The sequence below is a fragment of the Drosophila rhopaloa genome, unplaced genomic scaffold (genome assembly GCF_018152115.1).
Source record: "Drosophila rhopaloa isolate 14029-0021.01 unplaced genomic scaffold, ASM1815211v1 contig_8, whole genome shotgun sequence".
Lineage (NCBI taxonomy): Eukaryota > Metazoa > Arthropoda > Insecta > Diptera > Drosophilidae > Drosophila > Drosophila rhopaloa.
In genome coordinates this window covers 1-14,247 of record NW_025335178.1, presented here as the reverse complement: position 1 = coordinate 14,247, position 14,247 = coordinate 1, and the positions used below count along the sequence as shown (strand labels likewise).

At 37.8% G+C, this 14,247-nt stretch overlaps 1 protein-coding gene across 1 annotated transcript; it reads left to right on the top strand.

Annotated features, from left to right (window-relative positions):
* The first annotated feature begins 8,679 nt into the window (after positions 1–8,679).
* On the top strand, positions 8,680–10,010 carry LOC108039115 (beta-1,3-galactosyltransferase 1-like). Its single transcript, XM_017116038.2, has 2 exons — positions 8,680–8,877; positions 8,935–10,010. Exons 1-2 carry the CDS (start codon positions 8,718–8,720, stop codon positions 9,993–9,995), a joined length of 1,221 nt encoding a protein of 406 aa, XP_016971527.2. The 5' UTR covers positions 8,680–8,717; the 3' UTR covers positions 9,996–10,010.
* Positions 10,011–14,247: the final 4,237 nt, after the last annotated feature.

Sequence of the window (14,247 nt, the reverse complement as noted above, 5' to 3'; positions counted from 1 at the left end):
TGCTGGAGCACTGAACAGCATCAGAGTGGTAACGACCAACATGGCCATCAGGAAGGTAGAGAACTGCATGGTGCTTTGGTTGGAACTATAACTACCTCTAGATCGAAACGAGCTTCTATTTATACGTGATTCTAGAGTTCCTACAACTAAACAGCCTTTCTTAGCACAGTCCGACCAAGTTTGCTTAGATGTTTCTGCAATTGCTTACAAATATTTTCTCTTTATTTATGCATGTAAATATTGAAATAAACAATGGATATTTCCCTGCAATAATCCGGGAAAAGTTAATCAATTACTAGAACTTAAAATATTCCTATAGTTAAAACTGGAGAAGAATATTTTGAATTTTTTTAATTTTATTATCAGAACAATTTATTCCATTAAATATTTTCATTACATCACTTTTATATTACAAATTGGACAAGCTCTACAAAATAAAAAAAAAACTAAATAAATGAACAACTCAAAATGGATGGTTTAAAGGACAAATTTCTCAAGGCTATGATGTCGATTGATGATGCCCTTGTAGAGGTTATTATAATTTCAGTCAAAAGTTTGCAACGTAGTAAAGGAGACATTTCCGACTCTATAAAGTATATATATTCTTGATCAGCATCACCAGGAGAGTCGATCTTGCCAAGTCCATCTGTCTGTTTCTACGCGAACTAGTCTCTCTCCACCAGTTTCTGGCCCGAGGGCCCGAGCTAAGAGAAAAAAGAAAAGTTCAGGGGAAATGGAAAATACCATTAAAGAATCATCCCCAGCGCCCTCCACATCCTCTTCTGTCCCAAAAAACTAGCCTCCTCTTTTCTTCTTTGCTATCAGAATACAAGAGGCTTACTTAGTAAGCTGAATAAATTGTATTCGGATAGTTTTTCTTTCCCATATAATATTATGGTATGTACAAAGAAATGGTTAAGGCCGGATATTCTTAGCTCCGAAATTCTCCCGGGTAAGTACAAAATTTATAGGCTTGATCGTCAGTCCAGACGGGGAGGTGGAGTCCTGATTGCTGTCGACTCCACCTTTTCGTCTGAGTTACTAACTTTCGAAGAATTTTATGACATCAAATTCCTAGGTATAAAATTATCGTTTCCCGGTAGTTTTGTATATATTACTTGTTCATATATCACACCATCATCTGAGTTCCCTATTTACGCAAATTACCTTTCCGTTATTCAGTTCATTTCCAAAAAACTGTCAAATCGAGATCAGTTAATAGTATTGGGTGATTTTAATATACCTAATGCGACATGGTCCCCTGACGAAAACTCTAACATTTTACTTCCTTTAGCGCAGCATGACTTTATTGACGGCTTGCTTGACATTACGCTATCCCAAGTGAACCATGTTAAGAACTCCTTAGGACGTTTACTGGACTTGTGTTTTGTTTCAAATTCAGAAGGCGTTTGCCTATCAAGAACGTCACCACTTACACAACCGGAAGATCCTTATCATCCAACTCTAGAGCTGACTGTAGACGCAAGAGCAGAGATGAATAAAAAATCCGAAAAGTCGGTTAAACGAATCCGCTGCTTTCGTAAGGCAAACTTTCATCTTTTAAATACTTTTATATCCGGCTATGACTGGTCCGAATTCTATTCATGCAGTAACGTGGATAAGGCTGTTAATATCTTTTACAATGCATTGAATTCCTTCTTTTATCTGTGTGTTCCGTTATACTATCCGTCAATTTCAAATAAACCTCCGTGGTTTAATAAAGAGTTGTCACACCTAAAAAATATTAAGTCCAGACTTTTCAATAAATTTAAAATGTGCGGTTCACAATCTGCCTTCTCTCCTAGTTCCTAAGGGCTCGGTCAAATTGTATCGTGCTTAACGCCCGGTGTTATTAAAGCTATTTGACTCGTTGTAGGGTCCAATTTTCACAAGATCCAAAACAGTTTAATAATTTTGTTAACACTAAGCGTACATCAGCCTGTTACCCTTCATTGCTATCATTTGAAAACTGCGGCAAATTCTGATCAGGCAATTGCCGATCTATTTGCCCAGTTTTTCCAGACAACATATTCTGTTTCATCCCGTCCAAATCCGTCTTATTCAAATGCCATACCCAAGTCGAACTTGATTTTTTGTCCGAGGTTAAGCGAAAGCTCCCTTCTTTTGGATCTCCATAAACTAAAGCCTGTCTATTCACCGGTTCCGGACGGAGTTCCAGGCTGCGTGCTTAAATACTGTGCTGAAACTCTGTGTAGACCTCAGTACAAATTGTTTACCTTGTCTTTAAAAACATCTCATTTCCCATTTATTTGGAAGGAGTCATTTGTCATTCCCCTTCATAAGAAAGGAAATAAATGCAATACAAGTAATTACAGAGGCATATCCAAATTATCCGCCATCCCAAAGCTTTTCGAAAACACTATTACACCCCATATGCAACATCTTTGTAGATCGATTATATCTCCATGTCAACATGGATTTATAAGGCGAAGATCTACTAACGTCTTTTGTAATAAATGGCTTTAGAAAGAACATGCAGACTGACGTAGTTTACACTGATTTTAGTAAAGCGTTTGATTCAGTAAATCACTCGCCTCTTGTATTAAAGCTATACTTATTAGGGTTTCCATGTGATCTTCTAGCATGGATCTCACGTTATCTGAGTGGTAGGACTCAACGAGTCCTCTTTAAAAACTCGATCTCTGATTTGATCCGAGTTACTTCAGGCGTCCCACAAGGAAGCCACCTTGGCCCACTTATTTTTACTTTATTTATAAACGATCTCCCTCTAGTCTTGACAAAGTCGCGTGTCCTTATGTACGCAGATGACGTTAAGTTATGCCTGCAATATAACGAAATTTATAGCAGTTCAGACTTACAATCTGACCTAAATGCCTTTCAAACATGGTGTTGTGAAAATCTTTTGGATTTAAATAGCGCTAAGTGAACCCACAATATGCAATGTATATGCTGGGTGGTTGCGCGTTGTCTAGAATTACGCATGTTGACCTTCTTGACCCAAAACTTAAGTTTTGTGACCATATTACTTCTATGGTGAATAAAGCCAGGGGAGTACTTGGATTTATTAAAAGGTGGTCAAAGGAATTCGATGATCCCTATGTTACAAAGACTCTGTTCATTTCACTAGTCCGTCCAATCCTGGAGTACTGTTCAGCAGTTTGGAGTCCTCAGTATGATGTACATATAGACCGGATAGAGTCTGTGCAAAAGAACTTTTTATTATTTGCTCTACGGGCCCTTAACTGGAATGCAAGCCTTATTTTACCATCCTACTTTAGTAGACTTCTCCTAATTAATCTACCATCCTTAGTAAACCGTAGAACGATGCTTGGCACAACTTTTATCTATAAACTTATTCACGGGGATGTGGAGAGTCCCGAGTTACTGGGTCGCATAAGCTTCTCCGTGCCTAATAGAATTACCAGGAACTATGTTCCTCTTACATTAAATATTTGTAGATCTAACTTTGATATGCATGAACCGTTTAGAGTACTGTGTAACGACTATAATAGACTATACCATATTATTTCTACTACCGACTCTTTGCCAAGCCTAAAAGCATTAATTTTATCTTACTTAGTCTCGTACGTATTCCTAATCTTAGTCTGTCCGCCTCTACATTGTGCTTTTTAACTTCTCGCGATCTCGTTTTTACGCCTATTAGGCTCTGCGCGTAACAAGCACTGCTTGGTGTCGTAAGGGCCACTTGTTTGCGCTGTTCATAGTGCATCAACGTCCGAATAACTGGTTGATCGGAAATGCCATAACTTTGGTGTTTGTAAAGTTCGTAAGTTTGGGTCGGCCGACTATATCCTATAGCTGTCATATAACTGAACGATTGGAAGTGCCATAACATTGGTGTTTTTAAAGTTAGGAACTTGGGCTTTTCTATGGGTTTTATTTTTACCCTCTGCGAGGGTATGAAAAATATAAAAATAATAATTACTACAAACATACTATTAAGCTGTAGTAACTCAAGCTAATTGACTAACTTGCCAATGATTATTGGACGGAAATATTTACATGCCTACATAAAATGCAAATATTTGTATACAAATGCAAAGACATCTAAGCAATTTTGCTCGGACTGTGCTAAGAAAAACAAGAGAGAACGCTATAGTCGAGTGCCTCGACTATTAGATACCCGTTACTCAGCTAAACAACTTAATATAAATATGCCTTCTTGTAATAAATTGACTAGAAATATTAAACATACATACTTTTATTGGCTAAACACATACATTCTTAATTAGTATTATGTATATTAAAGTCTAAATGTTTGCACAACACGAGTAACGGGTATAGCGAATAGCTTTCTTTGAAAGGAGTTATCTTTGCCGGGCAATTGCAACTGAGTACAATGTAAATACATACATATGTATATGCTTACATAAATACACACATACGCCATTGTTTGACTCAGACCTCCAATTTGGCTAACTTGATTTGATTTGCATAGTTCTTGGGATATAGTTCGGTATTGACAAATGAAAACAAATAAAACAAGAGAGAACGCTATAGTCGGGTGCCCCGAATATCAGATACCCGTTACTCAGGTAAAGGGAGTGCGAGGGAGATGGAGATAGAAACTTTGATCACGCATAACTTTTTAACGAATGGTCCGATTTGAAAAATTTCTTCTACATTTCGATAGGTATTAATAAACACAATAAAACTGCATTTTTACTTTTCCGAAATATTTAAATTTTTAAAATCGTATATTAGCGATTGTGGGCGTTAAAGGGGCGTGGCACCTTTTGAAACAAACTTGCGCTGCGTAGGAACTCCTAAAATCTGCATGCAAAATGCCAATCTTCTAGCTTTTATAGTTTCCGAGATCTCAGCGTTCATACGGACGGACAGACGGACATGGCTATATCGACTCGGCTAGTGACCCTGATCAAGAATATATATACTTTATAGGGTCGGAAACGCTTCCTTCTACCTGTTACATACTTTTGCACGAATACAATATACCCTTTTACTCTACGAGTAACGGGTATAATTAGCGTTGACTCTGTTGAGCACCATGGTCAGCTGTTCCAAAGTCATCCGTTAGATGGCGCCATAAAAGGCGGAAATGTAGGCGCTAGCCAGGCTAAAGCGTTTAATGGATTTTTGGGCGTTAGAGTGGGCGTGGCAAACTTTTATTAGGCCAATCGATATTTATTGACGAAACAAATACATATCAATTAAAATTTTCATAATATCATCAAAACTGTGGCCACAGCTTGTGGCTTATGGGCGTCAGAGGGGGCGTGGCACCATTTTGAAACAAACTTGCGCTGCGTAGGAACTCTTCAAATCTACATGCAAAATGCCAATCTTCTAGCTTTTATAGTTTCCGAGATCTCAGCGTTCATACGGACAGACAGACGGACAGACAGACGGACATGGCTAGTTCGACTCGGCTAGTGATCCTGAACAAGAATATATATACTTTATAGGGTCGGAAACGCTTCCTTCTACCTGTTACACACTTTTGCACGAATACAATATACCCTTTTACTCTACGAGTAACGGGTATAATAATTTAACTCTAGGATCTCTAGAACTCTAAAAGCACGTACGAGGTGTGTTCAAAAAGTAAGGTGACTTTTCAAATTTCGCGGGCAACATATTTTCGATTATCGATTTTTTTGTTTTGTTATATTGGTACACTCTGCCTAACTTCTCAAGTTTCAATGGAACATCCTCTTTGTTTGGTTGTGAGAGGCGTAAAGTTACAAGTTATTTTGCGAGCTCGGCGATTTTTGCTATCGAAAAATATGGATCAAAGGATTTGCATCAAATTTTGTGTAAAAAAAAAATTAAGTGCTCTGAAACACTTGAAATGTTGACAGTGGCATACGGTGAAACTGTTCTGAGTAAAAAAATGTGTACAAGTGGTACAAACTCTTCCAAGATGGCCGGGAAGATGCCAATGACCAGCCTCGCTCTGGACGCCCAAGCACGTCAACAACTGATGAAAACGTTCAAGCAGTGACGAAAATTGTTTTGGAAAATCGTCGAATCACTATCAGAGAAGTTGCTGAAGATGTCGGTATATCGCTTGGCTCGTGCCATGAAATTTTTTCAAACGTTTTGGGTATGAGTCGTGTCAGCGAAGTTTGTTCCGAAATTGCTGAATTTGAGGCTGGTCATTGGCATCTTCCCGGCCATCTTGGAAGAGTTTGTACCACTTGTACACATTTTTTTTACTCAGAACAGTTTCACCGTATGCCACTGTCAACATTTCAAGTGTTTCAGAGCACTTAATTTTATTTTTTACACAAAATTTGATGCAAATCCTTTGATCCATATTTTTCGATAGCAAAAAATCGCCGAGCTCGCAAAATAACTTGTAACTTTACGCCTCTCACAACCAAACAAAAGAGGATGTTCCATTGAAACTTGGTACAGATGTTAGGGAAGAGTGTACCAATATAACAAAACAAAAAAATCGATAATCGAAAATATGTTGCCCGCGAAATTTGAAAAGTCACCTTACTTTTTGAACACACCTCGTATAAATAGAAGCTCGTTTCGATCTAGAGGTAGTTATAGTTCCAACCAAAGCACCATGCAGTTCTCTACCTTCCTGATGGCCATGTTGGTGGTTACCACTCTGATGCTGTTCAGTGCTCCAGCAACTGAGGCCACCTTCCTCCTCATCGCTTGCCTGCTGCGGTCACCATTGTGCCCATGGGTCACCACTGCAACAACTGCCACCACCAAAAGTGGTTAATTGGACTATAGCTCACATTTGATACGATTCCCAAAACATGGACCTACACTAAATAAAATAATTTTTCTGTTGCATTACATTATTGCAATTTTAACTTAGCACCTATAAATCAAGCCGGGAACTATTCCATATGTTACAAAACGGAATTAGAGAACATTTTTGTCTTGTATTTTCTTCAAAAATATCATTAGCATTCAATTCAATTCAATTCTTCGTTCACATTTGAAATGCAATTACTGCACTAGTTAGCTAAGACTATGTTCAATTCCATTGGTAGTTTTTGCATTACTGATATTTTGCAGGGTGCATATGGCCAATTTGGCGACTCATTGAATGCGATTGGTAACGGTGGACTGTTGGACGTAGCTGGCCAACCATTCACCCACCTGGGCCTTGTTCACCGTTAGCTATTTGATGTTGGGCTCCTCAGATTCCAGCGCCTGTTGGCTGGCCGCAGTTCCGGCTCCCACCGCGGGATACTTGGTGAAGAACGGCTGCATCTCCTCTAGCTCCATGTGCGTGGAGAACCGAGCTGTGAGCGTAGAGTAGTCCTGTCGGCGTACTTTGCTCTCGTTGATATATAGCTGCAGTAACCATGGCACCTGCACGGCGGCCAGGTAGCTCCTCAAGCTGTTCATCATCAAGGTACAGCTTCAACACCTGATCCCAGGCAGCATCCGTGTTCATCTGCTGCAGAGCAAGAAGGATAGATCTCTTTCCTAGCTTAATTTATTTTTTTATTAGTAATGGACTTTTATTTAGATCGCATATATACTTGCTTATTAAAATCGACTTTGAATGACGATGGTTCAGCTTTGGCTGCGTAGTCATCCTCATTGGCTTGGAAACGCGGTTGGTTGAGCTTGTACGTGTTGCCACCTTTCTCCACCTTCACAACTGGAAGCCCCATTTACCTCGTCCAGGCTTACATGATCTGTCTGCAAGATACAAGAAGAAGAAAAACAAGAAAGGAATCAAACTTCGGCAAGCCGAAGTATAAGCCGAATATAACCTTACAGTTATAACAAAACGACTACATTTCGATTTCTATGCGAATATTACTAAAAACAATGAAGCTATTTTTCCATCGTTTCTATGGCAGCTAATTTAGGCGTAATTTTGATATAGTAAATAATTATTTAATCTCAAAGGAATATTTTGGTAAAGAAAAAACAGCAAAATAAATATTTTTTTAATTTTAATTTTTTTATTTATGATGGTATCTATGGAATCATAGTATTTAATCAAATCCCAAGGAATACAAAATAATTAGTTTTTGTCGAAATCGCACAACAATATCATATAGCTGCCACAGAAACAATGGCAAAATGCAGAGCCAAATCAACATAGCTTCACTGTATTTAATAATATAGGCATAGAAATCGAAATGTAGTCGTTCGATCGTGCCGATCGGACGTCTATATCCTATAGCTTCCACAGGAACAAAAGGGTGAAATCGGTTAAAATTTTATGATTTTCAAGATATTTCACACAGTATTTAAGCTATTGACATGAATCTTTCCAAATTGTATTTTTTATGCATTCCTTGATCAAGGTAAGCGCGTGTGCCGATCGGACGTGTATTTCTTATAAATTATTGTTAAAGGCGGCGAAAATATTCCTTTTTCTTATTTTTATATGACGTTTTTGCAGTATAAAAGCTAATGACATGAAACTATGCAAATCTAATTTATTTATGTATACCCTATTCTTTTCGCTACTTTTTCAATTTTAGCAATTTCGGCAAAGTCTGCAAAGTCTGGTATTAAAACTTCAGCTTGCCGAAGAAAACTTCCGTCCTCGTTTGTTCTCATATTTATTCCATATCCGCAGTTTAATGTTTGTATTATATTGCTGCATATTTGCTAATTACATTTTACACAATACACGCTACAGACAGATAAACAAATGTTGAAATAGCTTAATTCATACCCATTTTATACGACGCGTGGCTCTAGTTAAACTTGGCAGCAGTTAGCTTCCACAATCTACTGAACTTTTGCGAAAGATGATCATTCGGCAAGCTACTAGAAAGCTGAGAGGCTGGAACTTTCCGTTTCGCAAGTCTAAGTCCCGACTCTTTCAAGTTCTACGCTGCTTTCTCCTTTTTCTTTTAATTGATGGAATTATAAATGGTTACCGGTTTCGAAATTACTACTACCGCCTCGGTAAATAAAAGTTTTTGGTTTTAAGATCGAAAATGTTTAATAATGTTTGCATTTCAGCTCTAATTCCAGACTGGCCAGCCGACTCGCTTGACTTAAGAGATTATATATGGCCAATGGATGACACAGATATTATTATACCACGTGGTTTCTGTGAAGAGAAAACCTTTTTGCTCATTGTCATAGAGTCAAGCGTTAACAACTTCTTAAGACGTCAGGATATTCGGGAAACCTGGGGAAACACATCCTCCTTCAACTATCCAGTCTTTAATAAACTCCATGAGCACTTGAGGGGCTCTTATTACCCTCCTCTAAAAAGTAGGATACAGCACTATGCCGAGTTCCTCACAGGCGAGGATGATGTCCTTCGGGCTTCTGTAAGGGTGGTGTTTATCACTGGACGGAGTAAGGACGTCCAGTACTCGAGGCCACTTCAAATGGAAGCCGATCGGCACAACGACATAATTCAGGAGGGCTTTATTGACAGCTACAATAACCTGACTTTAAAATCAGTAATGGCACTGAAACACTTGAATAACATGTGCTCCAAGACCACAGCTTATGTGTTCAAGGCGGATGACGATACCTTCGTAAATGTTCCCAATGTTGTTCACATTTTACTTGGAGGAACTGTTCCGGTTTACAAGGTGTCCAAGAAAAACCCAATAGGTCATCAATCCCGATTAACGGCCACAAGCGGATTGATGGTGGGAAGGAAACGGGACGGAGAAAAACCCATTAAGGATATGAACACAAAGTTCTACATGCCCGCCTATATCTTCCCAAACACTACCTTTCCCGAATGCCTGTCCGGCGGAGGCTATCTAATGTCCATGGATGTCGTGCAGCGATTGTATGTGGCTGCCATTCGTACCAAAATAGTCCACATGGAGGACGTATACGTCACAGGACTCTGTGCTCAGCGGGCTCGGGTCATTCCCGCACACAACTCACTCTTCCGCATTTTTCCCTCAAGGAACCTATGCACCTATAAGGATACCATTACTTTGCAGTTGCCACAGGGGGTCAGTATGCACATGGTGTGGGACTTTGTTTTGAACTTCAGAATAAAATGTCCGCTAAATCTTAAACAGATTTATAAATTTGAAGATTATGAATAAATATATATTTGGACGATATAAGTCGTATGCTTTTAAACTAAAGGGTGTTTTGGAAACATAATTTTTAAACGGACATGGCTAGATCGACTCGCCTGGTGATGGTCATTAAGAATATATACACTTTATAGGGTCGGAATTTTCCCTTTCACTGCATTGCAAACTTTTGACTGAAATTATAATAACCTCTGCAAGGGCATCATCAATCGACATCATAGCCTTGAGAAACTTGTCCTTTAAACAATCCATTTTGAGTTGTTCATTTATATTGTTTTTTGTTTGATTTTGCAGAGCTCGTCCAATTTGTAATATTAAAAATGAAGTAATGAAAATATATCATAGAATAAATTGTTCTGATAATAAAATTTAAAAAAATTAAAAATATTCTGCTCAGGTTTTAACTATAAGCATACTTTTAGTACTAGTAACCCAGGCCAATTGATTAACTTTTCACGGATTACTGCAGGGAAATATCCATTTTTTATTTTAATATTTACATGCATAAATAAAGAGCAAATATTTGTAAGCAATTGCAGAAACATCTAAGCAAACTTGGTCGAACTGTGCTAAGAAAGACTGTTTAGTTGTAGGAACTCTAGAAGCACGTATAAATAGAAGCTCGTTTCGATCTAGAGGTAGTTATAGTTCCAACCAAAGCACCATGCAGTTCTCTACCTTCCTGATGGCCATGTTGGTGGTTACCACTCTGATGTTGTTCAGTGCTCCAGCAACTGAGGCCACCTTCCTCCTCATCGCTTGTCTGCTGCGGTCACCATTGTGCCCATGGGTCACCACTGCTACTACTGCCACCACCAAAGCTTAAATAACAGGTCTATCGACGATTCAGCTCACATTTGATACGATTCCCAAAACATGTACCTACACTAAATAAAATATTTTTCTGTTGCATTATATGATTGCAATTTTAACTTAGCTACTATAAATCAAGCCGGGAGCTTAAAAAAGTGTATGTAGGGGCCAACTATTCCATATGTTACAAAACGGAACTAGAGTACATTTTTGTATTGTATTTTCTTCAAAAATATTATTAGCATTCACAATTCTTCGTTCACATTTGAAATGCAATTACTGCACTAGTTAGCTAAGACTATGTTCAATTCCATTGGTAGTTCTTACATTACTGATATTTTACAAGGTGCATATGGCCAATTTGGCGACTCATTGAATGCGATTGGTGACGGTGGGCTGTTGGACGTAGCTGGCTAACCATTCACCCACCTGGGCCTTGTTCACCGTTAGCCATTTGATGTTGGCCTTCACCGTTTCCAGTGCCTGTTGGCGAGCTGCAGTTCCCGCTAACGCCTCGGAATACTTGGTGAACTGCTGCATCTCCTCCAGCTTCGTCTGCTTTATTCACCTGCTGCAGACCATGAAGGATATATCTCTTTCCTAACTTAATTTGTTTTGTTTTTGCTAGTTATGGACTTTTCTTTAGATCGCTATATATTTGCTTATAAAAATCGACTTTGAAGCATCCTCATTGCCATCTTTTGCATGATCTGTCTGCAAGACCCTTGCAGTTATTACAAAACGACTAAATTTCGATTTCCATGCCAATACTACTAAATACATTGAAGCTATTTTGTCATCGTTTCCATGGCAGCTATATGATATTGTTGTCCCAATTTGACAAAACTAAAAGCATAATTCTAATATAGTAAATAATTACTATATCTCAAAGGAATATTTGGCTAAATAGAAAAACAGCAAAATAAATATTTTTTTAAATTCTTATTATTTTGTAATTTTTCGATTTTTTTATGGGAGCTATATGATATAGATGTCCGATTTTAATTTAATTAAAAACGTAATTCCATAGTATTTAGATATTATCGAGTCCCAAAGAATACAAGAAAAAAATTAACAAGAAAGAAAAGCTAACTTCGGGCGGAGCCGAAGTTGATATACCCTTGCAGAATATTCTGTAAATTATATTCTCCAAAACTATTCATATGATGCATTCTTAATACTCATAAAAAATCCCAACTTCTTAACTTTAAAAACACCAAATTATGGCACTTCCGATCGTTCAGTTATATGGCGGCTATGGGATATAGTCGGCCGATCCATTTGTGGGTGGGATTGATTGGCCAAAAATAAAGTCCGTAGAAAATCCCAACTTCCTAACTTTACAAATACCAAATTTATGGCATTTCCAATCGTACAGTTATATGACAGCTGTAGGATATAGTCGGCCGATCCTTAGGAAATTTGGTAAATTAAAATCGGACCTCTGTATCATATAGCTTCCAAAGGAAAATACAAAAAAATAAATATAAATTTAAAAAAAAAATTAATTTTTCTGTCCCTTGCTTATCAAAATATTCCTTTGAGATATAGTAATTATGCACTTTATCAGAACTACGCTTTTAGTTTTGTCAAAATCGACAAGAATATCATATAGCTGCCATGGAAACGATGGTAAAATAGCTTCAATGTTTTTATTAATATTGGCATTGAAATCGAAATATTGTCGTTTTGTAATAACTGCAAGGGTATATAAACAATGGCTTGCAGAAGTGTGCTTCCTTTCTTATTGCTTTTTTTATTCCATATCCGCAGTTTCATGTATTTATATATATCATTATATTGCTGCACATTTGCTAATTACATTTTATACAATACACGCTACAGACAGATAAACAAATATTGAAATAGCTTAAGTCATCTCACCCATTTTATACGACGCGTGGCTCTAGTTTAACTTGGCAGACGTTAGCTTCCACAATCTACTGAACTTTTTCGAAAGATGATCATTAGGAAAACTATTAGAAAGCGGAGAGGATGGAACTTTCCGTTTTGCAAGTCTAAGACCCGTCTGTTTCAAGTTCTACGCTGCTTTCTCCTTTTTCTTTTAATTGATGGAATTATAAATGGTTACCGTTTTCGAAATTACTACTACCGCCTCGGTAAATAAAAGTTTTTTTAAAAGCGAAAATGTTTGATAATTTGCATTTCAGCTCTAGTTGCCGACTCGCAGATATTATTATACCACGTTGTTTCTAGAGAAACGGGAAAACTTTTTTGCATTGTATGTGGCTGCCATTCGTACCAAAATAGTCCACATGGAGGACGTATACGTCACAGGACTCTGTGCTCAGCGGGCTCGGGTCATTCCCGCACACAACTCACTCTTCCGCATTTTTCCCTCAAGGAACCTATGCACCTATAAGGATACCATTACTTTGCAGTTGCCACAGGGGGTCAGTATGCACACGGTTTGGGACTTTGTTTTGAACTACAGAATAAAATGTCCGCTAAATCTTAAACAGATTTATAAATTTGAAGATTATGAATAAATATATATTTGGTCGATATAAGTCGTATGCTTTTAAACTAAAGGGTGTTTTGGAATACATCATTTTTGAACATCAGGAAACATCATTTTTAAACGGACATGGCTAGATCGACTCGCCTGGTGATGGTGATTAAGAATATATTGTATATACTATAGGGTCGGAATTTTCCCTTTTTCTGCAAACTTTTGACTGAAATTGTAATATCCTCTGCAAGGGCATCATCAATCGACATCTTAATCCTGGAAAAGTTGTCCTTTAAACTATCCATTTTAATTTGTACATATATTTTGATTTTGTTGTTGATTTCGAAGAGCAATTTGTAATATTTTAAATGATGAAATGAAAATTTATCACAGAATAAACTTTTTTCTGATAATACAATTTTTAAAATTAACAAGAGAGAACGCTATAGTCGGGTGCCCCGGCTATCAGATACCCGTTACTCAGGTAAAGGGAGTGCGAGGGAGATGGAGATAGAAACTTTGATCACGCATAACTTTTTAACGAATGGTCCGATTTGAAAAATTTCTTCTACATTTCGATAGGTATTGATAAACACAATAAAACTGCATTTTTACTTTTCCGAAATATTTAAATTTTAAAATCGTATATAAACGATTGTGGGCGTTAAAGGGGCGTGGCACCATTTTGAAACAAACTTGCGCTGCGTAGGAACTCCTAGAATCTGCTTGCAAAATGCCAATCTTCTAGCTTTTATAGTTTCCGAGATCTCAGCGTTCATACGGACAGACAGACGGACAGACAGACGGACAGACGGACATGGCTAGATCGACTCGGCTAGTGACCCTGATCAAGAATATATATACTTTATAGGGTCGGAAACGCTTCCTTCTAGCTGTTACATACTTTTGCACGAATACAATATACCCTTTTACTCTACGAGTAACGGGTATAAAAATATTCTGCTACAGTTT

Excerpts from the sequence above, each read along its gene's own strand:
- LOC108039115 (XM_017116038.2), top strand. The coding sequence starts at position 8,718 with ATGATCATTCGGCAAGCTACTAGAAAGCTGAGAGGCTGGAACTTTCCG. Across the intron at positions 8,878-8,934 it reads AAATTACTACTACCGCCTCG|CTCTAATTCCAGACTGGCCA; the intron begins GTAAATAAAAGT and ends TTTGCATTTCAG.